Source organism: Haliotis asinina, chromosome 13 (genome assembly GCF_037392515.1).
Source record: "Haliotis asinina isolate JCU_RB_2024 chromosome 13, JCU_Hal_asi_v2, whole genome shotgun sequence".
Classification (NCBI taxonomy): Eukaryota; Metazoa; Mollusca; class Gastropoda; order Lepetellida; family Haliotidae; genus Haliotis; species Haliotis asinina.
The window spans coordinates 41508386-41535866 of record NC_090292.1 but is presented as its reverse complement, the minus strand read 5'-3'; the positions used below and the strand labels follow the sequence as shown (position 1 = coordinate 41535866).

The 27481-nt window shown below is 40.0% G+C and overlaps 2 protein-coding genes across 3 annotated transcripts in view; one reads left to right on the top strand and one right to left on the bottom strand.

The window, feature by feature from the left end:
• Positions 1-14776, bottom strand: part of LOC137260044 (ras-related protein Rab-13-like) — a 35551-nt gene extending 20775 nt beyond the window's left edge. The window contains exons 1-2 of the mRNA XM_067797735.1: positions 14551-14776; positions 11411-11585 (exon numbers count right to left, since the gene is read on the bottom strand). Coding sequence (XP_067653836.1) covers positions 11411-11543 — 133 coding nt within the window. The 5' untranslated portion in view covers positions 11544-11585; positions 14551-14776. The remainder of the gene's footprint in view (positions 1-11410; positions 11586-14550) is intronic.
• Positions 14777-21463: 6687 nt separating this feature from the next.
• Positions 21464-27481, top strand: part of LOC137259979 (endothelin-converting enzyme homolog) — a 75626-nt gene continuing 69608 nt past the window's right edge. The window contains exons 1-2 of one of the 2 annotated variants that reach the window (XM_067797640.1): positions 21464-21534; positions 23290-23417. The gene's annotated coding sequence lies outside the window, so the exon portion shown is untranslated. The remainder of the gene's footprint in view (positions 21535-23289; positions 23418-27481) is intronic. The other variant, XM_067797641.1, reaches the window with a different exon arrangement.

Sequence of the window (27481 nt, the reverse complement as noted above, 5' to 3'; positions counted from 1 at the left end):
TTGTACTTCTAGTTTACAAGGAAGCCATTGTGACCCATTTTCCGTTTTTCAGAATTTTCAGTTATTAAATTAACCAACTTTTCTTCTTACATGATACAGACTGGAATTTGTTTACAAGGCTGAAAATATTGCCGTTTAGATTCTGATCGACAAGAATCAGCTGTTATGTGGAAATATACGACTCGAACACGTTAATGGCCAACCGTCAAGACCGATCAGCTGTAATGTAGGGAAGAACCGAGCGGCACCCTATACTGCTTAAGGCGATCGCTCATCACTCCGAAGAGTGAATGCAGTTTTCCGACGCTTTCATAATCACTTCAGCAACATCAGACACCAAGCATGGACTTAACACATCATCACTTCAGCAACATCAGACACCAAGCATGGACTTAACACATCATCACTTCAGCAACATCAGACACCAAGCATGGACTTAACACATCATCACTTCAGCAACATCAGACACCAAGCATGGACTTAACACATCATCACTTCAGCAACATCAGACACCTAGCATGGATTTAACACATCATCACTTCAGCAATATCAGACACCTAGCTTGGACTTAACACATAATCACCTCAGCAATATCAGACATCAAGCATGGACTTAACACATCATCACTTCAGCAACATCAGACACCAAGCATGGACTTAACACATAATCACTTCAGCAATATCAGACATCAAGCGTGGACTTAACACATAATCACTTCAGCAATATCAGACACCAAGCATGGACTTAACACATCATCACTTCAGCAATATCAGACACCTAGCTTGGACTTAACACATAATCACCTCAGCAATATCAGACATCAAGCATGGACTTAACACATCATCACTTCAGCAACATCAGACACCAAGCATGGACTTAACACATAATCACTTCAGCAATATCAGACATCAAGCTTGGACTTAACACATCATCACTTCAGCAACATCAGACACCAAGCATGGACTTAACACATCATCACTTCAGCAATATCAGACACCAAGCATGGACTTAACACATCATCACTTCAGCAACATCAGACACCAAGCTTGGACTTAACACCTTATACCCATGTGAAGAATCGAATCCGGGTCTTTGGCGTAACGGGCGAAAGTTTAAACCACGTGGTTACCCTGCTGTCCCTTCACTTCGACACCAAAGGTTCGCTTCCCTTCACGGGTACAGTGTGTGAAGCCCATTTCTGTTGTCCCCTGGTGTGATCCTGCCGCAATTTTGCTAACGCGCCGTGAAACTTAGTCGCTCATTCACTCACACGCTAACTCACTCACTCTCATTCACCTGCTTTAATTAAGGCTCTTACCAATTTTATACCACTCAAAAAGTAGGGAATTGGATTTACAAGATTGATTAAATACAAACGATGAAGAAGCCAGCCAAGGAGGAATTAGATGATAAAGAACAATTCAGGGCATTCCCTTCATTCATTCATTCATTCATTCATTCATTCCCTCATTCATTCATTCATTCATATATATATATATATATATATATATATATATATATATATATATATATATATATATATATATATATATATATATATATGTGAAATCGTGTTCATGGCTCCTTAAAGTGAATCAACGCAGCAGTCTTCAAGTATTGGAAAATGGTGATGACCACATCAATGTGTCTCAATCACGGAGGCTTTCATGGCGATTAGACTCATATTTCCTTTCCGTTATGACGAAAACACTTGACCCTTTTGCCACGAACAAAAAAGAATAGTTCTGAGTCCGATTCAAATTACAAAACACCGGAAATAGCCGAGTAATCAAGTTACACTCATAAGCGAGGTATATTTTGTGCAAAATAACCACTGGCCCGCAAACCCGTGGCTATTAAAAATCCAGTCGGGTCAGTAAATGGGATCTTTATGTAAATTTATCACTTCCTCCTACTTTTTAGCTATATGTCACTTTTAATTCATATAAGATTATGACCTAATTAAAATATTCATCATATTAGGGGCTGAATGATGAAACCCGTATCAATATCTTATCGATATAAGTAATCTTTTCTTTAACTGCTACATTTAAATTTCGGGCTAATGAAACATTTTGGGGGCTAGTAACTTTCAGACACAGATCTCACGACTGGCTAGAAAAAAATACACGCTCTTTTGCATACGGTACACTCATGAGTGAGGTAAGTATATTCTGATGGGCTCTCGGCCGTTAAACGTAACAACTGCAATATTTGGTCGTTAGGGACCGTTCTTAATTTATGGCTGAGAGGGCGAGATTTATTTATTTATTTATTTATTTATTTATTTATTTATTTATTTATTTACTGAAAGGAAGAACGTTGTCCTGTCTGAAGTTCAAGTTTGTGACGTCACAGTTCCCATCCCATCCGTGGACAGAGGTAGAACTGATTTCTGCAACCCGATTGGCGAGCTTACTGACATTTATGACAGAGGCATGTACACAACTGCTGTCAAAGCTGGTGTTTTATCTAGAAACTGTTGTCGTAATCAATTTGACATGTGCGCAACATCTCTATCTACACCTTAGAGGATGTCTACTGACAAAAGTGCTCTCCCTACGCGCAGCTGTTTGGGTCAGTCTGTGGTGGACATGGCCTTGTTAAGTCTTGGGGTCAAGCGGTGCCAGACAATTCAAGGAGCCATTCACCATTGTCTTGTTAAAATAAAAAAACAAGATTGATATTCTCCAAACATGTCCATCGTACATTCCCCTACCTACATCAAGCATGTATAAATGTTATTATTCTGAATAGAGGTGTCATTTCACGTCTCTATCCTGCTTAAAACAAAATTTTAATTCCACCCATTTGGATATGGATTAAACCTAAAACTACACAAAAAATGATGGAATGTGTATATCATTCTAGTCTATTTTTTCAGTTATTATCAATAATCCTGATAATTCCAGTGATTACTATCTACTGTTTTGTTTTGTTTTCTTTCATGTTTGTATTCGATTATATGCCCAACTCGGATGTGTCGATATTCGGATAAGTCGATATTTTGTCCTGGTCCTGTAATTATCGAGACAACGGTGTTCGACTGTATATATAATCACTGAGTGGATCAGGCATTATACATAATAAAATCCCTGTAAAATATATACTGAGAGAAACAAAATAAGGGAACGCCACTTCATGGCAGTGGTCCTGTTTGTTTCTCACATTTTCTCCCACAGCGTTACTCAAACTTGGAAAATGTTAAGGGAACACTTGAATGTTTCTGTGATCCACTTTTTGTTTCTCTCAGTATATATACCGTTTATTAGGAACGACAGTGTTATGTCGATATGGGCGACACCAGTCTGGGTGTCTGTATAATGCAATTGTGTTTATATGCAAATAGGGTATCTCCTTGTCTGAACCCCTGCATATATTCTGACGAAATGGCCTTTTCACGTGACCTCCAAGCATAGAAAATGGACTAATTTCTTATTCCATCAGCTGTGAGCAGAAGCTACAGAAACAAATACCGAACAGGAAAAAATAAATGTATACAGTGAGTTGTTGCCGAATCTAATAAAACAATTGATGCATTCGTGCGAGTGCACATTTAAGGCACTTTGGACGATGAAGATGGTACGATATCAATTAATATCTACAATCTTCTGCACTGCTGATTACCAGCTAGTCAGTAACCAACGCTCCTTAACCTTGATTCTGGTGCAACTCTATTCAGTAAAGTGAGCACGTTTTAGGCCGCTTTTAGCAAAATTCAAACGTAGGTTCACATGCTATTCAGTAAAGGAAAGCCGGAAGTGACGCCACAGCCAAAAGTGTGAGTGAGCAAGTGAGTTTAGTTTTACGCCGCTTTTAGCAACATTCCAGCAATGTCATGGCTGGTGACTTTTGCCAAAATGAAGGAAGACGGTGAATTTCGGATTCACAATAATGCTAAGCGGATCCTATAATAAGCAAGGGAGATAACTTGAGGCACTCAACTTGACAGCGTCCTCGAGAAGACCTTACATATTACCAGTATTTTCAGGTAGTTGTATATAAAGTATGTAACAAGCTCGTCAACTTGATGATTTCTCGACGTCACCAAAGACATACCGAATCGTTAGGTTGTCGTCAAATGCTCCCAGGTGTCGGGTGATGGTATCACCATGCATAGTAGATTTCCACGGGACCCCTGAGTTCGTGCTAAATATGTGGAAGCCTGTAAGTATTAAATCTGGTGTTGGGCACCTACTGGTAAACACATATAAGATGATCCACGAACTGACAAATGACCCCAATTTGCATACTTGGGAACGCCCCACAGAATGATCCACTTGATACAAGACTGAGACTGGTTGTCTGATAAACATCGAGAAGTTCATTTTCCCCGTGCGTTTCACGCATGGATTGTTATAGCACACTCGATTTGGGAACAGGTACAATCCCAACGAATTGAATCAACACAATATACTGAGCAAGTATGTTTAGGTCGACCGATCCCTTTCACGAAACAAATGACATTATCCTGTTCTTTTTTAAGAAAATTGTTGAATATCTAAAATGCTTGTCAATGCCCCAATCGTCTATTTGTCTTCGTCTTAACTAATGGTTAGCGGGGAATATCAGCATCTTATGCCTGAAATTGCAGTCTTATCATTCGAAGGAATATGCGGTGTTGATTTCATGTCACTGTTAGCATGTATTGCACGTGTATAATCGTCAAGCTACCTGTAGCAGCCAAGTGTACTCGCCCAATTCGTTGTACCGCCCCTCTTGTCACAAATGCGTTTAGTGCGCAGGATCATCTAATATGTGTCTAGCAGTACCTCGCTTCCATGATAAATGATACTGTTTACATTTGTTTTCATGGAGTTAAAAAAAATTCAAAACTACTTACCAGTAAATAAATGATTGATGACCAAAAGGATTTTGCATGAAAAAACTTGTAGCATATAAGGATTTCTTCCACGGAAGCGATCGAGGTTCGAAGTGACAATAATATCATATGTAATAACAGGGATAATCTACAACAGGGATAGGTCACTCGCTTGCTTTCTTTACCATTTGTACTAATTAACGTGTGCCTCATCATGCTCCAACGCACACAGTGACTTGGCTCGTTCCCAGCGCAACTTCAGCTGTGTTTAACAGAACTTCAGCCGGTTTATTGTATCACTCGGAATTTTACATTGAATGAATGAATGAATTATAGTAAGAATTCACAACAAGAATTATGTGAATGAATGAAAGAAAGAAACACAATAAAAGAAAGAAGTAGGTGAATGAATGAAAGAATAAATGATACACAGCTGCCTTCCCTCCCAAAACATGTCAAAGAACGCAAAACTATCGCGAGAACACATGTGTTAACTCCAGCTGTCCTTTATAAAAAATCAACTTTGAGACATTTTTTACATTAATAATTAATTCAGAGATCTTATTCCATATGGGGAATGGAATGGACATTAATAGAAAGTGTAAAACTGTCAGAAAGCGTCCAAAACACCTTTCCAGTTTTGTCAAATAATAAGATCAACAAGAAAGAAAGAAGTTATGGAACTGTAACCCTCAAGCATCACAAGCATCAATGACGGATCAGATCAGACTGGCGATTTCATATTTTTCACACACCCCAAATACACCCTAACATTTTGTTTTAGATTATGAAACTATCACTATTACTTGCAGACACATTTCACCTGAAAGTATATTCCCTTCATATGAATTAAAGGTGTATGTGAAAGATGTTTTTGAGGAAGTAACTAGGAATGCTCAAACAATGACGGGTCAGAACACATCGGCGAAATGTCATATTTTTCACACACCACAGTTACACCCTAACAATTTTTTAAAGTCATAAAACTGTCATTATTACTTGCAAATACCTTTCAACTCAAGGTATGATTTCCTTCTAAAACTTAAACGAATGTGTGAAAGAAGTTTGTGCATTGTATCCGCAAAATTTAGTCAAAATCTTCGCGGTGAATCGACAATAGAAGCCTGTGAGCTATAACATACTGACTTTAAACTTTACTACAAATCTACTGTCCTAACACGGACACCAATACCAATTATTTGACTTAAACAGAAGTGACAAAATAGTTAACTTATCTTCTGCATGTAGGATTTCAGTTGTTACAACACTCAGCGAATTTAATCAGCTGTTGAAAATAAACCGGGCTTTATCTTAAATACTACGCTGCCACCATATTGGCTACACTGGTTACGCAACGAACCGAGACATACGTTCTGGGGCTTTTCGGGGAGTTTCTTCTCCCTGTATATACCCTTTGTATACGTCTCCCTGGCAATATTATATTGACACCCACCTCGCTTCCAAGAGTGAAACTGTTATGTTATAAGCAATGTTATGCAAATTCCTATTGTCTATCAATTAAATACACATTTTCCTCCCAGGAGAGAGTAGTTTAGATTTTGTAACTTGGTGTAAACAATCCTAAATGGCATTTATCATCCGACTGGCGGATGTTCGAGACAGCGCGCCGCAATGTTTTTCAAATCGTCGCGTCATGGTGTAAAGTAAGTTTGAGAATCAATTAGATTATGGTTTGTTTTCAACAGGTTAAAAGATCAAAACAACTTCCTACTCGTAGTTAAATATGTTTTAAATCATGATCAAAAAGATTTTGCAAGACACAGCTTGTAACAGAACGATTTATAATAACAAGTGACTTTGACAGAATCGTATCTTGGACAATAAGCAAAACAGGTGACAAAGTGAAATGGCAGTAGATTGTGAAACCACAAACCTTTCATTTTTCAAAACAGTTCTCACTGTTGCAGGTTTAGACAAACCTACAACCAAGAAATGTACATGAATACTACAGCAACCTACATGGGTATATTAAGTATGTTAAGTCGTTGAAATATCGTTCGCGGGAGAGAATTGTGCACTGTTGTCAAAAAGGTCAATTTAAGGTAATTAAATGTCGAAATGAGTAGTTTTAATGACGGGGTCTCATTTATAACGATGTCAACTGATTTATGTATTGTACTCCCTAGAGTATGATATCTATAATGAAGACACGCGTTTCATCATAGTGCTGCTAATATGATGAATATTTTTATAAAGCCACAACACGTAGTTCAGAGTGATATACAGTGGAAGCTGTCAAAACCGGCATCTGTCCCGTCCAGCAAGTTGTCAACACCGGCATAAAATCTCAGTCCTATCCGTGGCTCACACATTTATCATCAGCTCTATAATACGGCACATTGTCTAAACCGGATTATTTCTTCAGTCCCACTGAGAGCCGGTTTATACAGCTTCCACTGTATTTACAAAGTGACACAATGACAATTCACCAGCCAGTGAGACCAGTGACTGTGAAGACTTATTGGCTGAAGTTCTACTAGCCACGAACTAGCGGCTCTGTGGCTATTTCGCACATTGAACAACAGTCTCAGCTTTGACCAACCACGTCAACCGGTTCAACACAAGACATGAACTGACACTATAGCTTCGAAACTATGTCGAGCTGTCAGAGTAAAAAATTATCCTTCTGGCAGTTACAACAATTATGAGTGGCTGTCAGATAGTCTGTCATTTACTGTGTGCATCCAACAAATCATTTTACACCAGGTTGTGCGTGTATATAATATTTACATTTGCTTCAGAACTCAGACGCTCGGCTGTTGGACAGGATAAAATCTGGAACCCATCAAAATGACAGATTACCGGCTTGGCTCAAATGCAGCAGTATGTTTCTTTTCTTAAATTTCAGTTGACAATACAATACATCCAAGTCTTTAAGAATCTTGATCTTACCTGACACTGTCTGACTGAAGGAGCGCTCTTCTATATAATATTTTCAATGTACCCCGTGTACAAGCGAGGGGCATTGTAATACACCCCGCTGTCAATAACAACTTATTCGGTACTTCCTGGTAGTTACTATTTTTATCGTGAATAACATTCAATGACGCATGATGCACGGAAATTACCGATGTTTTGCGAATGGAAATAGGTAAATGGGAGATGACTCTAAATCTCTTCTTGTGTCGTCCGCAAAATCTGGTGATGGCTACGAAAACATACTTGACTCTCTTTCCAATAAATAAATTTTGACAAAACGTTCAAACGTAGTCCCTGTGAATATTAGGAAGGGAAATTACACCACGGGGTCTTTACTAGGACAGTACCTGCGCGATAAACTCCAGGAAGTTGCAAGATTCGAAAAAAAAATAGAGCCACTTGTTTATCTCGTCTCCATTTGACTATGCAACTGAGGTGTAAAACAACATTCATTCAGCAGATCCACACCACTCAGACGATGGGTGATTACAATAGCCCAAGCTCAAGATGCATTCATCATTATTGACAATTCGTTGTTTACCGACAACTCTTGGGATTGGAGTTTAATCTCTCAGCAGAGACGAATCGAACGGATAATTTCGTCTTCCCTTTTTTCCAGTCAGGGAAAGATTGATGACAGAACGTGTACAAGACCAAATTAACGTTGTTGTTTCAACACAGAAACACCCAGGAAGTGAGCAAATAATGTGAGATGATTATTTTTTCGATAGTATATTTTGTTCGAAATTAGTGGCAAGCACATAGTTATAAAAATACAAAATGTATTATAAAAATGATATTTATGAATTCATTTCACACTTATGAAATCACTTTTTGGTACATATGTATTTTATTAAGATCGAGTCTTCAACAGTCCCAATATAAACATCAGCCTGTTCTCGGATTTTGAGGAATTAACTGACGTTATCGTCATTGTTCAGAACACCTGTGCACGTGAATTCCGTGCATATATGTATAGAGCGTGAAGCGATTGTCATGTGCAGCTGTGGGTGTTCTATTTCAATGGTGTCAAAGGTTGCCATGGCGAGTTATGTCAATGGCGCTGTGGAAGTCGAAAGTCAGCCTTCCATGCGATGTCAGAACTGTTTTAGGGAATTAAATTTGTTTTGAAATCGTATGAACACCACTGATGAATATTTTCCCTTTCTCCATTGACGTTATCTTAAAATAGCTTACTTCAGTGTGTAATTTTGAATCAATGATTTGTAGCCTAATTATCTAAAGCATCTGTTCGTCACACTAAGGATCTCCAAAGCCCTAGGGGCTTTGGTTAGCCCAGTGGCTCAAACGCTCGCTCGTCGGATCCGGAATCGATTCCCGACATGATTGCAAGTGTGAGACACAGGTTTTTGTGACCCGAGCCTTGGTATTAAACCAGAAATAACACTTGTAAAACTGCCCCCCCCCCCCCCCCACACACACACACACACAAAAAAAAAAAAATCCATGCCCCGACACGATATGGCTGAAATATTAACTCACTCACTCACCCATGCCCTCAACTCAGTCACAAACCATTCACTCACAAAGCTCAGTCACTCACTCACCCATCCACTCAATTCACTCACTACTGATTCCCACAACACAGCCATTCACGCAGCTAACGCACTATTGACACACCCAACTTACCATTCACTCAACTAACGCACTAATGACTCACCAACCTCACCCAAATCACCTATTCCCTCAATTATCCTTTATTGATTTACCCAAATCACTCATCCACTTACTATTGACTCACCTAGTTCATACACTCACTATTGACCCATTCTACTAACCCGTCCACTCAACGAATTCACTATCGACTCAACCAACTCACTCTCCCACTGTTGACTCACTCAACTCACCCGTACACTCAAATAACTCACTATTGACTCATCCAACTCACCCGTACACTCAAATAACTCACTATTGACTCACCCAGCTCACTCACTCACTATTGACTCACCCAACTCACTCGCTATTGACTCACCCAGCTCACCCGTACACTCAAATAACTCACTATTGACTCACCCAGCTCACTCACTCAAGACCAGTCATGAATGTTTATTGTCGCTGCGATTCACAGATACTCACTCATAAAACAAAACAGCACAGCAGTGGCGCCAGTTGCTCTGACAATTAGACCGTTTCAACTTCCACCCAGCATTTGGCTGCACCACAGAACGGAGGTGCTAGAGATTAATGTTTGCCCGACATGTTCCACAATCACATTAACGTGATGGAACACCCAACAGCAGGAAACGATAATTAACCAAATGGACATTAATATTGTCTCATACTTTTCACTCTCATCTGACCGAGACTGCCGCTCCCCACGCCAACCGAGACCTGAGGATGGGTTAGAGGAGGGTCAGAGCATAGATGTTTGTCATAAGCTCGAATGTTCTTGGGTTTTAGGTGGAAAAAGGTTGTCCGTCCATTTTCAGATTTCATATACAAAAGGGACGTATTAGTGAGTGTGTGAGTTCAGTTTTATCCCGCTTTTAGCAATATTTTAGCAATATCACTGCTGGGATAACAGAAATAGGCTTCATAAAATGTACCAATCTTGGGAATAGAGCCGGGTTTTCGGTGTGACGAGCGAAAGAATTTCTGTCCCACCGTCCACTTTTAATCAACGAGACAGAAAGTGAAATATGTATCCCTATCAATATAAAAACATAAACATGCATATTCCAAATCTTGCTAAGATCCTGATCACCGCCACACGTAAAGCATATTCTATATAATGCTATGTCACAAAATACGTGAGGATGACATCACGGTGGCCGTGTGGTCAAAGGTCTTCAGTTTACTGTGTTGTGTCAGGATCCGATGACTGACGGTTCGAATCCCAGTCGATTATGACCTTGGCCAGTCCGTGATCGTTGCTTCAATACAATGACAACATTTACAACGATTTTCCACTTTGGCCATTCCGCCAGATTATTGTATCATCTTGCGGATAAGTTGTGCATGTGAATGGTTAGTGATTTGAGTGTATGAAAATCGTTGAACGCGGCGACAAACAGAAAAAGTCACTCATTTACTCCGTTTGTTTAAGATCTTATCTGATACTCCTTTAGCTATGTTTTTCCATTATCTTTTCTGTTTGTTTATTGTTTCTCAGGAATATTCAGCAATATTCCAGCTCTATGACAGCGTCTCTAAATAATCGAGTTTGGACCACACAGTCCAGTGATCAACATCATTAGCATCGATCTATGGATAATTGGGATACGAGAACATGTGTAAGCCGTCAGAGATCCTCTTAGTCGGCTCTTATGACTAGCATGGCTTTCTGAAGATGTATCCAACCCGGATCTTTACAGGGTTTGTTATTTTAAGAAATTTGAAATCAGCTACATTTGAGCTACAGTATTATGTCAGTTCTAATTTAGAACCGGGGAGGGATCCAGATGGGATGCGTGGATTCCCGCACACACACCCTCTCCCCATAAAACATATTCCATAGGGAGCATTTCTCCCCAGCCTTTGGATTTCATGATTTATGTCCAAAACGCACGCACGCACGCACGCACGCACACTACCACCTCCAACAACAAAAATAACAACCCCTCCCCCTTCTCCAGGACCCTGGATCCGACCAAAGTGCCGCCGAACATTCACAACTTAACCACTCACCTATGGTTGGAACCATGCTCTCTCTGAATTCTCGCCCAACGAGATTGTTGATGAGAGCCGTCTTGCCGACAGATGTTTCCCCTACCACTAACACTTTGTAAGAAGCGAGGCAGTCTTTTTCACCCAGGGGCATTATCCCGTTTTAATAGGCCTGTCTGTCAATCCTGGTCCCCATCTGGAAATAGGAGCGCAAGTGTGTCAGAAGGTGTGCTCATCGCCATGGTGATTACCGTTCACTATCTGAGTCCATCTAAAGAACAAAGTACCTGGGGACTTTTCACCTGACGGTGTCTGCACACTAATGACGCAAGGTAATCTTTGCCCATCACCCGAGAGAATAAATTAAGAAAAGACTCAAACTCAGAACTAGAATGATTTGGCAAGTGTGCATCGCCTCACCACTGAAGTTAAGATTAACTCTTTATACTGGACAGCAAAAGATACGCAAGTTTCGATAAAAGGGAATCTCATAAAAGTAAGCGTTCATATTTATCGTTTATGGTAAAGTGACGCAATGATCCCAGATTAGATTATGTTATGCAATAATTTGACGACCATACAAAACATTTATACAAACACACACGCAGTGCCGCAAAACTATAATTTCAGCATGTGCATCAACGGTTCTGGGTGGAAAGCATGCATTTCATTCTAGGGTATCCTTTATAAATGTTTGCGTCAAAAAAGAAATTCAGTGTTGACACTGGTAGGTGTACACGCCACACAATCGATGCCTAGATTACCCACTAAGGAGAGGGGACCATTGGAAAATTGCATGGAGGCAGCTCTGCAACCGCAGTAGCTAGACAATTTGGCTGTCATCTTACCACCATTACACGACTTGCTCAACGTCATCAGCAGAACGGGATTGCTGCTGATCGCTCCCGTGCAGGACGGCCACCAGTGACATCTCATGCTCATGAACGGTTCATCCGGGTCACTCATCTAAGGAACGGAACTCAAGTAGCAAAAGCAGCCTTAGTTCGTGGGTAAAGAGTAGAAGTGTCCACCGATACAATTACTCGTCGTCTTTGGGGTCCTCGAAACTGGTGTATTGGGGTACCGATGGATTATATGGCTCTGGACAACATTATGGCCGTCTCTTTCCCCCGAATGTAGCTCCCATTGAACATTCTGAGACGACATTTTACGTAGGATTGCTTCCGGTTGACAGCCACTCTCTCTTGCATAGCTGGGACAGAGACTGGTGTTTGGGTGGAACCACTTGCCTCGGGCATTCTTTCAGACTCTAGTGATCACAACGAGGCAACGTTGCACGGCCTGTGTGCAAGATCGAAGTGGCTATACGCGCTACTAGAGAGACTGACACTTTTCGCGTTCAGGGGTATCTTTATTTGCCTGTGATCGATTTGAACTTATTGCAATTCAATTTCAAAAGCAATTTTCAGCTGTTAAATTGACAGCGTTTTCTATCAAATAAATGATTAGGCATAAATTTGGTGGTCTTCGATTTGAACACTTGATGAAACCAGACTTGCGTTTCCCTTGCTGTCAGTATATTTGTATGTACATTTTGAAATAAGATCGGGTGGTAAATATGAAATAGTCAGGACTAAAGAAAACCCACTTTAGATGATCTCCTAAAACATAATCTCTGTGGTGTAAAGGGCAAACAGCTGTGTAAATTATATAAATGGCGCGTCACAGGAAAGGTTGATTGGTTTATTGTGCACTCAGCAATATTCCATCTTTGACTCGACAGTCTGTTAATAATTGGGCCAGACAATATAGTGATCAACAGCATGAGCATCTATCTACACAGCTGGGATACGATGACATGTGTCAACCAAGTCAGCGAGCCCGACCACCCGATCATGTTACTCGCGTCTTAAGACAAGCATGGATCTTTGCGTGTCTAGAATATATTCTGAGACAGATTCCTTGTGGCGTAAAGACTAAATTATGTAAATGGACCATTGTTTGCGATGAAAAGGAAAATAAGACATCAAAGAAAAGGAATGGCGTAAGTGTGAACAAATTTCGTTTCTTTCGCCTTTGAGTATACTGAGTACAAGAGCTAAAAACATCCATTTTGGTGTGGCCGTATTATAGTTTTTCCTGTTAATGTACTGTTAATGAGCTTGAATTTTAGAAAATAAAATATATTTCAGCAATGTGACGTGATGTATGCACGTTGTTCTGGACGTTGTGGACGTTGCGAATGAGTGAGTGAGCATGCTTTTACGCCGCTTTTAGCAATGTTCCAGCAATATCACGGCGGGGGACACAGAAAATGGGCTTCACACATTGTACCCATGTGGGGGATCGAACCCGGGTCTTCGGCGTGACGAGCGGACGCTTTAACCACAAGGCTACCCCGCCGTCCTATGCGCCATGGTCGTACAGGAAAAACAGGTTCAACCATATTTAACATCACATTATTGTGTGAATCACGTGATGTTATTCAAATATTTTCGACAAACAAAAACACAGTGACTGAAACAGTGAACGAAACATTTACACTGAACCGCCGCCATATAGCTGGAATATTGCTGAGTGCGGCGTAAAACTAAACTCACTTACATTAAACTGAAATATGGTTAAAGCGGTCACGCCGAAGAACCGGGTTCGATTCCCCACATGGATACAATGATTGTGTTAAGTCAATTTCTGCTGTCCCCTGCCGTGATATTGCTAGAGTATTGCTAAAAGCGGCGTAAAACTGAACTCATTCACTATTAACCGGAACGTTAAAACTGAAAACCTGTGATGTCACTGATCAAAACATTTGTCAAACGGAACATTAACACTAAAATCACATGATAAAATTGGAACACAATAGACTCTTCTAATTGCAACTGAACCCCGTGACATTATTTTCACAGGGAGATATACTTTTGAAATTAGAGATATTTTAAGGGATTAATTTAAAAGGTTATTGTAGGTAATTTGATTCATAACAAAACAGCGAAATATTTCTGATGCAAAATGTAGAAATACTGACAATATTGTATCCATCTTACTACCTCTAGCAACCATTCAAAAGGTAAATAAGCAATATAATCACGTGATATTAAAATAATACTCACTCGACACTGTACAACCGAAATCACGTGATGTTACTATTAAAGCTATCTACATTCATCGCTGGGATCTGTGACGCAAGAATGTACTCGTACCTGCAACATGTACTGCCGTTCCTGCCGCCGCCCTGTGTTGAATATCCATGTCAAAGAACAGTTTTCTTCACCAGCAACAATCTATTAAACACACCGACTGTAAACACAACAAATTGAAACGGTTCAATCCAAAACTGCACAATCCCACTGCACTCTAACAGTAAATCCAAACATCCCATCCAAAATCCTATCGCAGGTCTGAAAACGAACGGCTTGATGAGGCACAGTGTTGCCACTGTTTAGCTTATCGCAAGCTGAATGAACCTTTGGAAGATTAACAGCGCCTTCAGGTCACGTGACTCGCAGAACGCCGATAAACCTGCTGTGCTGCCAAGGAGAATGTTGGAGATTTCAATGAATTGGGCGAGGTGGTTCGCCATTCCATACACGCTGAGCTTTGTTTAGGGCCGGCACTGTATCATCAACGATTGTGGTTGGTTGTTGAGTGAACCTTTATGAATGATCCGATATTGTTTTATGCCGCATCGGGCACATTGAACAAAGTATTCTGAAGACCAAAGTGTATTGGTTGTCATCCAAACCTCGCCAAGCACCATGTAACTCCATCGTTAGTTGATGAGGACGAACGAGACTTGTTCTCATGTCTCCATTGGGATCAGTGAGTGAGTGAATGAGTGAGTGAGTTTGATTTTTTTTTTCGCTTCTTTTAGCAATATTTCAACAACATAACGGCGGTGGACACCAGAAATGGGCTTCTCACATTGTATCCATCTGTGGAATCGAACCCGGGCTTTCGACGTGACGAGCGAACGCTTAACCACTAGACTACCCCGACCACCCCGTATAATCTGACCACTGTGCTAGTTGTTGAGGGCATACAATGATTTGCTCTTATCACCACACCTTTAGGTGGCCATTCTGAGGATACATGGTCTCTCGGTGACCAGTGTGGGAATGAGTGAGTTAATTTTACGCCGCTTCTAACAATATTCCAGCAAACCTATATGGGGAATCGAACAACGCTCTTAAGCGTGACGAGCGAACGCTTTACCCATTAAGCGACCCTACTTCCGAAGACTTGGTTCCTAAGACGTGGGTCTTTGCTCATTATTTCCAGTCAGTTTTGTCTGGTCCTCGGTAATTCACAGGACGACGTCATAGACATAACTGGAATACACTGAGTGCGTCCTGAAACTACATTCATTCGCTTATTGTGATACATGTTTAAAATATGAATAGTTTGTTTCCCAATTTCATACAAATATATCAGAAAAAGAAAGTAAGCTAAATAATAAATCATAATATTGTCAGAAAAAGTCTCAAATAAATATTGACGGAAAGCATCAGTGAAATTAAAATGTTTACCAGAAGTTTACCAAAGAGTCTCAGGCGTTGCCTCTTTTGTTGTATAAGTGTAAATCTTATCGTGTTCACAACAAATCATTGTTGCTAATTGCTCGTAGCGTTAAATCAAAAACTTGTACAGATTGCTTCTAGACGAGTAATTAGTTAATTTAAGGAGAGAATGGTCCACTGACACGTACAGGTGCAAAGGTCAGAGTTCATTTGATGAAAGTATCCTACTAAACAAACTGAAGGTAAATACGGCTGACATTCGAGCGGGCTGCGTGACGTCATTGAGAGCAGGCGAGAGGAAGTTTGTTTGTGAAGATAGGAACAGGTTCTCTCCAGGCACGGTCTTCAAAACGCAGTGGGTCCGATAATTTCAATGGACTTTACGGACAGGGCCGTAGGTGGCCCAGGGGGCAGAGGGGCAGCTGCACACCCTGCTTTTCAACCGGTAACGGAGGGGACCAACTAAAATCCTTTTGCAGGTGAACTGCACGAGGATAATGAATCACATTGCTAAAACGCATGTGCAAATGTGAATGTGAAAAAGTGCGTTTTGTGAAGAATTCGCCAAGTTTCACTGATATTTATCATTTTTTTTAACTGTACAGGTTTACAATACGTCAGTTAACGTGTACTTAGTGCCCGGTATATTTCACAAAATTCAGTGTAGAACAGACGCTTGAAGTAGTACACAAGTAGTACACACGCGAGACTAAACATTTGATGGGAAGTATACTTCGTGTTATCCAAAGTTCCACCGACACAGCGTTAAGATTAGTTCGACACATTAAGCTTCGAAATATCAGCCTTTGACAGGAGAATGTAATACATGTAACTGTCTGGCGAATACCAACCACAATCGTTATCCAGATTTGAGCTGAGTGATGGTGTTTATTAAGATAATAAATCTTAAGATAATAAATCCAGTCATATCTTGCATATTTTGTGCAAGATTTCATCTCAAATAAGTTATTGTTACAACGGTTGGTTGGTTGGTCGGTTGGTTGGTTGGGTGGTCGGTCGGTCGGTCGGTCGGTCGGTTGGTTGGTTGGTCGGTTGTTTGGTTGGTTGGTTGGTCGGTCGGTCGGTTGTTTGTTTGGTTGGTTGGTCGGTTGGTTGGTTGGTTGGTTGTTAAACGTCGCATTCAGCAATATCCCAGCAGTATGGTGGCGGTCTGTGAATAACCCTATCTGGACCAGATAGTGCAGTGATTGACAGCATGAGCGTCGTTCTACCCAGTTGGGATACGATGACATTTGTCAGTCAAGTAACCGAGAATATGGACTCGAATGTATCACTAATCTGAACTCGTCATAGCTGTGGTTCACTGTAAACATTGCGAGTAAAATATGTAACTTGTGACCAGGACTTAAAAAAAAACAATGACAAAAACAAAAGAAAAACAAAAATAACCCCAAAAAACAAACAAAAAACAAAAAAACAACAACAAAAAAAACCAAACCAAACCCCCCCCCCAAAAAAACAAACGAATCAACGAAGCAAAAAAAACCAGGGACTCCTTTCAAAGTAGTTTAACCTTAACTCCCATTCGTTTACATTGCACCAAGTTTACCTTACTGACTTACGATCTCTTTCATACTTTGTGAGAGGCTTTGTTCGTCATAAACGTAAATGCTGTAACAGTGTCTTGTTGCAAGCTGCACACTCCGCAATATTCCAGCTATATGACGGCTGTCCGCGAAAATATCGATCACAGAGTCGAGGTTAACCTTTCTAGTCCACAGGGAGTCTTACCAATACGACATTGCATTAAGCATCCACCTAGTCAACAAGTGCTGAATATAAATAGCATATCTGTATAATCAACAGACAAATTTGCTACAAGAGCTGACAACGCATTTTGTTTTTTTTTCTCGTACCACACGCAGAGCAAACTATCAATAATATACCCATGATAGATGCGGCTCTGTGCTTAAATTGTAGATTATTGGCGATCTAGAACTTGTTGTGACACTTTATAGTGTTTTACTCTCAATTTAGGAAACCATCGAGTAGCAATCTAAACAGCAAGTTATGGCAAGAGTATGATAAATTTTTAAAACGTGATAGTTATAGATGGTTGCAAAACGACTTTGTCGGTTCAAGAAATCATTCGTATCGTCTGAGTGGGTTCGACTGCTGACTTGTGTGCTGGCGATTTGAGCGTGTAGGTTCGGATCGGGAAGGGGCTAAACTCTAAAGAACTAGAATCTGTTCTTCATTGAGAAAGCGTAATCTCAATAATATGTGCTAGATCTGTTTTTTTCTTTCACAGTTATGAGTGAGTGAGTCAGCAATATTCCAGCTATATGGTGGCGGTCTGTAAATAATCAAGTCTGGACCAGACAATCCAGTGATAAACAGCATGAACCGACGACATGTGTCAACCAAGTCAGCGAGTCTGACCACCCATTCCCGTTAGTCGCCTTTTACGACAAGCGTATTACGACAAGCGTATTACGACAAGCGTGGTCAACAAGCATGGGTTGCTGAAGACTTATTCTACCCCGGACCTTCACGGGTCCACAGTTATGGAGAGTTGGATATATACTATGTAGACAAAACTGTAAGGCCTGTGAAAAGGGTATAAATTGATGGTGCACAGTGGCGTCTGCGGTTCAAACTAAATACAAGATCCTATATTACTTCCATATATCTGTGAACAGAGTGCACCTCGGGTACAATGTACACCAGCGCCGGGGGTCACGTGCCCAAAGCGATGCACGGGCTACGATGATCCCATCATCGGACATAGACTTCAGATTATCTTAACGCTAAGATCGCCTTGTGCAAGTGTTTCCGGGGGCCGTTGTACAAAGCGACCCCAGCGCTAATGTGACCGTAACCTCCACACCTTAACATAGACTCAAGGTAGCCTTAGCGCTACAATAGCACCCTGGTCTTCCTTCACAAAGCGTTAAGGTGATCGTAAGTCGCTTTACCAGTGTTAATGGGAGTTAAGGTTGACTGAAGTAAAGGCTGCTTCGTGAAAGGAGTCCCTGGGCCCACTTGCACAAAGCAATCTTAACTCTACAATGATTGCAACTCCCATTCTCCAACATAGATTTCGTTTCGAGGGAAGTACAATATATTTCACGTTTGAATCGCGATTCCACGCTTATAATTTTGGTTTATTTGGGTTTTTTTAAGCAGCAATGTATATTATATGTCATGAATAAGTGATAAATGTGTTTTAATTATGTTTGATTTTTTGGTTTTTGACCTGCTTTGCGCAAGCGGGCCCTGGTCGTTAGCGCTGGCCGCATTCTTACGTCTGTAGATGGGGGAACCTGGAGGTTAAGGTTCGAGGAATAGCGTTCTTTTCCCCCAAACACCACTTTGTTTACCAGTGCTGTACTGAAGGCTAATGGGTGTTCGCTGGGAAGGCGAGTTTTCTGGATATCTGAGGCTCGGATAAATTGGGCACGACTGTACAGTAATTCTACCCTTCGAAGAGGAAAGTCTAGATAAGCAGATAGTACTTGTAAGCGTTGCAAGTCCCCACGGCCCCAAGTATGGTGATCTACCTCTAATTGCTGGCGATCTACAGCCTATTTTTAAACTGTGTTGTCGATTTACACGGCTTTGGCCTGAACATAATCGAGTCTGGACCAGCAGTCTAGTGAGTAACACCATGAACATCGATTAACGCAATTGCGATACGATGACACGAGTCAAAGCTTCATGGTGGTTACAGCTGGAGCCATTAGTATCCAAAGCGTCACCAAATACACGTGTTTGGACATGACAGCAGCATAAGGATTGCAAATAAACTAAAACAATCCTGGTTCTCCTTTCACGAAACAGCCTTTACTCGGGTTAACCTTAACTCCCATTCTTTAACATTGCACTCAGGTCATCTTAGTGACTTACGATCACCTTTGTGCTTTGTGAAAGGAGGCCCAGGGCAGTGGCTAACGGAGTTGTCAACAAACATCCAACTTAAGTTAACTTAAACCACTTCATGATATCAACAGCAAAGCATCGTAGGACAATCTAAAAAAATAAACGCAACAGCTGGCGACATTTCACAAATTTAACAACACGTTCTCTATTCAGTAAAGTATGGGTGATGAGGAGAATTAAGGGACTAGGGTTAACAAGTCTTAGTGTTAGATGGTTAAAACTTGTTTTTAACCTTTTTATGTCTCTCACGGTTCTGTACAATGTTTGTGAATGATCTGCATGTATTTTACCTTTGTTAAGATACTATTGTCTGTCTGTTTATTGTCTTACCTCAGCATCTCGTTTTAACCGTCTTATTGTTTTTTTCAATATTAGTCGGTAATCTAGTTTTCTTTTTTAAGGGAATTCCTATTGCAATACCAACAAAGCGCATGTGATACATATGGTCGAACCTAAGGCAAGTGAGTTGGTTCAAAACTGTCTCTGTTCACCCAGCAGAAAATAGGTACCAGGTGGGATAAGTCATGTCATCATAACCTTCTAACGCCTAAGGTGCAGCAAGGGTTACCTGGGGTAATACTGTTTTAGCGCTGTGAGTATACACACGTGTGTGGAAACAAGCACTGGATAAATGGCTGTTATTATATCATTACCAGGGAGGGATCGCATGAGTTCATCAAATAACCGTTGTAAGAAGCTGCATCAGTAAATATATGTCTGTCTTCAGGCATTAGCGGAGACCCTTCGATCATCCAATTACAATAGAATCGTCTGTACGCAATATTGTTAGCCTGGAATTGGACGTTTTAGCAAATACCTTGCGTCCCTTTGTATTTTCTTGAATTTTTCTTTTAATAATATATTTAATCTAGAGACTTCGAGGATGATTAAGATACAACATTGAATTACTTCCTAAAGGATCTCTGTGAAGTGAGTGAGTGGTTTCGTTGCTTTAGCAATGGTCTAGCAATATCTTCGCGACGGAAAGCAAAAGTTTATAGGCTTCACACATGTGGGGCATCGAACCCCACAGTAGTGAATCAGTTCGTTTTTGTTAACTGGTCAGCCTTGCCTAAACAATTATGTCATTATTCTTCGATTCTCTTAAATTGTCTGCCAACTAACCCATTCTAGCTCGTGTTAAGAGAGACAGCAGACATTTTACAACGCTTCGCGTGGTTTCGTTAAAATAATGTTTATTGCAACCGACTGTCTGTCTCACAAGAAAAATGTTGAGGCGAACCACAGATAACATGCGTTGTTCACTATTCAGAGGGTCAAAGGGTGATTTACAGATGGCTTTTGCACATAAAAATTGCAGTGGGTTTTTCAAATACAAGCAGTTTAACAAATTAACTGTATTTTCGTCATATTATTATAGCAATAAGTGAAAATTATTGTTCCTATCGTCCCTTTGCAATGGGTTTTATGATCATCTTACGCATCGATTGCTTCTTGGGACGAGATATCTTGCTGAGCAAGATAATATGAGTAAATTTCGTTTTTTCATTAATTTATTCGCTCCAGTTCAGATATCATCAATGTGTGCAAACCCTCTAAATGTAGTGCTCTGATTCCCATGCTTAAAAATCAATATCCGTAACAAGAGAATATTCTTCCATCCGTGCTTGAATTCGAATCTGCCTTTTAAATATTTCCATCACGCAAGAGGGAAAAAAACGGTGAAAATGCGAGTGACCTCCCCTTACTAAACGTAAACAACGAGGAAGGGAGCCGGTAAAAAACTTTGGAACACTTCACGAGGTAATTTTGTTCAACTTAACAGTGAATTTGGTCGATGACACTAGACCTAGAACATTTTCAGGATTTCATCAACTTTTAACAGCATATTGTCCTGTATCTTACTGGGTTAAAACGTAAATAACTGAATGTGTTCAGTCAACAGTCCAGGAAAATAAATCGATTTAAAAATCATAATCAAGGCTTATGTCAGATATCGCGGGTAGAACTAGGTGTTCAGCAACGTTCAGTGGTTGTGTTTCTGGCAACAGCTTATATTTACGGGCTCCGGCTGCCGTCTGTCACCTGCCTTTGTCTGTTCACTTATCTCCAAAGTTTTGGTAAGCGATAAGCCTGTCACACAGTCCCTAAACCATATTATTTTCCCTTCTCAGGCTTCTGCAAGCCCAATTTGTAGTGGAAAAGTCATCAGTGAAGCAAGTCTTATTTTCCTTGGGTTCTGAATCGCCCATGTCACTTGATCTCCTCTTCAATGTAAATAGAGTCATTTGTTTATATCAATGTTGCCGGGCTTGGAGTCATCCCACAGTTGACATTCTTACCCTAATCTTACCCTCCTAATTAGCGGCCTACTGACAGGGTTAACCTCCACTGGCTACCTACCAACACCTAGCTGTAGTGCTTGCACAGACAGCTTAATTTTAACTCTCATAGTCTTTCTTCGTGATGTGTCAATGTGTCACTTTGTGAAATTTATAGTTTATTATCCTGAAAAATCCACTGTAGTTTGAGGAAATTCTGAGAATATTTCTGAAATTCTGAAGAAACTGGCTTGTGCATCTTGGCACATAAGTAAAGATCTGGATGCCGATCACTTACTAAACAAGCTCATACCACTAGCTTCTGTAATTGTAGCGAAGGTCAGACAGCAATGTGTTGCCAATTACATCATTAGTTTAGCGTATAGCTGGCAGTGCACCATTCAATCTGCATTTGCTGGTTTCATATTATTTCTGAACTTGTGCACATGCACAGAGAGTGAAAAATATATCCTCTGGCAAAATTCCAGTTTGGACATGTGTACAAACATTTCTGAATAGGATCTTGTGTTCATTGTGTCTGAAGTATATGCAACTGGACACAGAATTTTTTAAATGCCATTCAACCCAAGATGTGCAAATACTCAAAATAATGTTTAAGGGCTTATAACAATGTAAGCTAAATAGCCTAAGAATAAAAAACAGTCTCCCCATGTTTATCATTTGTGACTGCAAGTGACCCATGAAGGTCACGGGGTAGAATAGGCTTTCAGCAACCCATGCTTGCCATAAAAGGTGACTATGCTTGTCGTAAGATGCGACTAACGGGATCGGGTGGTCAGGCTTGATGACTTGGTTGACACATGTCAGACTCGATTATTTCCAGACTGCCGCCATATAGCTGGAATATTGCTGAGTGCGGTGTAAAACTAAACTCACTCACTCACTCACTGTTACTGCAAGTTTTTCTTTTTAAAAAGATGAAAGATCTTTTGTAATCTTTTTAAAGTAAAGACCTTGCAGTTTTGTTGAAAAGAAACATTTTAATCTCTCATGTCATACATTATTTGATCTTCAAGGTAATGAATATATAAATGTCAAATAGCTGAGGCAGTTAATTCCGAAAAACGCCTCTTTCTGCAACACCTGTGACCACTGTTAAAAAAAATCAATATCATCCGAGTTATCTCCCTTGGCTAACCCATAGCTAAACCTGTTGCATGTTTTGTTAGAGACATAGTGGTGACACACATGTGTATAGATTGAATTGATTTTGCAGATAAATGTAAAATGAAGTCAGTGTCAGAATGTAGCTGTGTGGAGTTGAAGTATTGACATGTGCATGAACAGAGCAGCAAATACCCGCACATTCAGGTGATAAGCTATCCCAACAAATGGCTGTATGAGGTGAGTACTTGAGGATGAAGATGTTGACCAAAACGTGATCAAATGTTACTTGAATTTTGTTGCCACGGTATATGAATTTGGGAAATTCTGAACTGAAAAGTTCAGTCGGTAATGTAAGGGCCATGACAATGCTCTACCCAAAATATTATTGCTAGTTTGTACACTTTAGTTTGTAGGAATAAGTTCAACAGCGCGGTATGATTATGAGATAAGTTTTTCTATTTTGTTGATGAAAATGTTATTTTAGATCACCTGGAGTAAAATTTTGTCATTGCATGCTGTGAAGGAATAGAATCCGAGTATGTTCAACCATTTTCTCACAGTTTTTTATGGTTTGACTTCTGCATTCATTTAGCATGATTGAAATTCACCTACATATAATTGTTATTTGTTTGACTGGCATTATTAGAAGCTGGTAAGAGGGTAAGATTCTTTATGGATAACAACTTCTTTATTACATATGATGCGATGTTTCGGTATGGATCCTTATACTGTTGTCAAGCAAGAGTGGAGTAATACATCACAGAACAGACTTATATACATGGACAGGGATAAAGTAATAACAACAATAAGAGACAATAAGAGGAAGCCAATAGTGGCTGTAGCTGTGACAAAGTATACATGGCTGATAGGGTCATTAGTATTGGTGGCTGGTGAGCTCTAATCTGTTATTTTTATCAGTTCATTGTATGCAGTTGGGATGAGATATCCCTGATCTCTGTTGATTGAGGGCTTGTGTCTCCTGATTTGAACTGCTTCTACCAGTTTTCTTTGGGTGAAGTCCTTGTGGTTTTTGGATAATATCTCTACATTGTCCCAAATTATGCTGTGATTGGGACATTTGATGATGTGGTCAGATATAGCAGATTTCCGATCTGATTTGGTTGTAGATGATAAGTGTTCTTTGATTTTGATGTTTATTGGCCGGGAGGTTTCACCTACATATGCCTCGCCACAGTCGCATTTGATTTTGTAGACGACACCTTTCGGTGGCTGTTGTTGTTTGGAGGTGTTCCTGCCATTCGCTTTGAGCATGTTTTTCAGCGTTGTAGTACTTGTTGGTCCCTGCCTGGCGCTCAGCATTAATGGGTACAATAAGGACCTGTCGGTGCGGAGTCAGAATAATGTGTTTGAGTGGGGTATTCATGCTTAATTGCAGCATGTCATCTCAGTAAACTAGCACTATAAAGCTGACTTTGTCCAGGCTAGTACCGTCACAAATTCACTTGCATTCACTTTGTTACATAAATGAAATATGAAGTGCTACATTAAAGCCCATTTCACCTCACTTCTTGGACAAATTGAAAATTCCCATTTCCATTAAATTTGATTAAATTCCATTAAATTTCCATATTCTATAGCTACAGATGTCAGTAAGATTGTACATGATGGTTTATTCATTCTTGAATTGAACAGCAACATACTTACTCACAACACTAAATGGAATCACTAAGAATAACATATCCATGAAGATCGGGGCTAGGAATGATCTTCAGTAACCTGTGCTTGTCGTATAAAGTGACTAAGGTGACTTAGTTCACACATGTCATTGTGTCCCAATTGTTTAGATAGATGCTCATGCTGTTGAGCACTAGATTGTCTGGTCCAGACTTGATTATTTACAGACGGCCGCCATATGGCTGGAATATTGTTGACTTCACCATCAGATACCCAAACAAATTTTGTTAAGAAACAAATGCCAGTATTATTGCAAATAAAACAAAATAGTGAGTCTCAAACATTTTTCAAGTATAATGAAAATATGATTGACTCTTACTACTAATTAACTGAAAATAGAATAATATTTCCTTCTGAGCAGTTGGCTGTGGCATAGCCTAATGGTTAAGGTGTTTGCTTGTCACACTGAAAACCTAGGTTCAATTCCATACTTGGCCATGGGCACAATGTATGAAGACCCATTTTGGTGTTCCCTGCAGTGTTATATAGGGTAAACTGCACTTTACGGGTCCCCGGAAGTGTACGTGACAGACATGCGCAGAAGCCATATTTACATCAAAGCGAGCACTAACGCTGATGCCATTTTTTGTTTACTCCGGCGAGTAACTGCCGCTGTTTTATGGCCTTGTTTGACCTATTAAATTACCTTTGGGTTATAATCGAGAATCAGCTCAAGACCTTCATTCCTCAACATTATTTTAGGGTCAGTATTATGTCATGGTATTGTCAATGGCAGTGTTTATTCATTTTTTAAGATCACGATACAATTTCCCAGTGCTAACCGAATGTATGATCTTTTTGCAATCTCATATTTCAACAGACTGGGGGGTTTTAGAGGGGCAGGTGCCCCCCTACATTATTTTTACATATTACTTATCATTTCTTTTCTATTCCTAATAAACAAAAAGAGGTAAGTTTATTTGATGTCTAATATCAAAACGCTTCACTTACATTACAAGAACAAACCTCCGTTTGCATTAAATTTATCCGAATCCTGAACACCATTTTCTTTATTTTCAATTTCAATCATTAAAGTATGCATGGTTTTTTTGGGGGTCAAACGCACGGCGGATAAACGCAAAAAATGTTACAAAAGGATCATCAAAACACCGTAAATATTTTTACCTCACGATGAACTATCAAACAATCCTTTCGCAGTTCCATACCTGGGCAGGGACGCTTTCACCACTCTCCACGTACTCTCAGTTTTATTTGTGCACACACCATTCTCCGCATTCACAAATTCCTTACTATGATTTACTGTCGCATGCACATATCCCATCTCATTCAAGTTGTGGCATTCCTAGTAACCCACTACCTTATTTGGAACATTCGACACGTGCATCCACATTTGACCAATCAGAGAAAAGGAACGTCATGAGGATTTCCCTTTGATTACTAACGATTGGATTAATGTTTTGGAGGATTACTAAAATTCGTGTTTAAAACTCTCGTCTTTCAGACGAAGTTTTAAACTAAACTTTTGCCAGTAAACACGAAAATGACCTCTAAATTCGTCTAAAATGCTTCCTAATGGAGATCAGCCCGCTCTCGCGTGCTTTTCTTTTATATATGACGCGCTGTGCGCATCGCTTCCTGCCAAAGGCAGTAAGCTCGCGCCGAAGGCGCGTACACGTTACTATAGAATACATTCTATTTCCGGGTGACTGCCGAAGGCAGGGACCCGTAAACTGCAGGTGTCCCGTTATATATTGGTATATTGCTAAAAAAGCAGCATAAAAAATAACTCACTCACGCTTTCAAAATATTTCACACTATATACAAAAGTAGACAACAGAATCATGGAAAAGGGCATGCTTAACAAAATATGATTTTTTCAAAGAAATGCTATTTCTTTCCAGCAAACTGTAACACCATTTACAATAGTTATTACTTTGCGTCTTGTCTATGTTACTGTATTAAATTAAGATCTAAAACACCTCAAATAAGACTTGAGACTGTTACCCAAAATGTCGTTCTGTATGCCATTGAAATGAAAAGCTGATACCTGCTGAACAACCTCTCTAAGATGCTTTGGTGCAAGATCAAAGGCGCCAACAGTACTTTATCAGACAATAATGTGCATGTTTTGCATTACCTTACAATGCCTTGGCGTCACTGCGCCATTCTAGTCTGCCCCCTCATAATTGAACACATTTGCATTATGTCACAATGTAACCAACGCCACAATGTATGTCCGTTGCCATCGCCTCGTACAGCCTCCTACAGTAAACTACTTTGTTGCATCTCGTTTCTTGGTTTGCAGTTGCGTGAAGAGAAACAGCAACTGGTGGAAGCATTGCGTTTATGTTTTCCGATGGATAAGACGTCTCATAGTTCGACTCTCAATTTCTCAGTGACACGGCAATGTTGTTTATATTCCCACAATCATGGAATGTCCCTTCACTAGACAGCTTCATCAGTGTATACTGATTCAAACTCACGTTGGTAGTAAAAATGTGACAGTCATATTGCCCCATATGTTTTACATTAATCAGAGATGAAATTCAAATAATTTAAAAAAGATATTTAACGTGAGTGTAAGCCATCTTCAAACTGTTTATCATCTGTTTTAATGATTTATCTGGTAACGTTCATCCTACTTT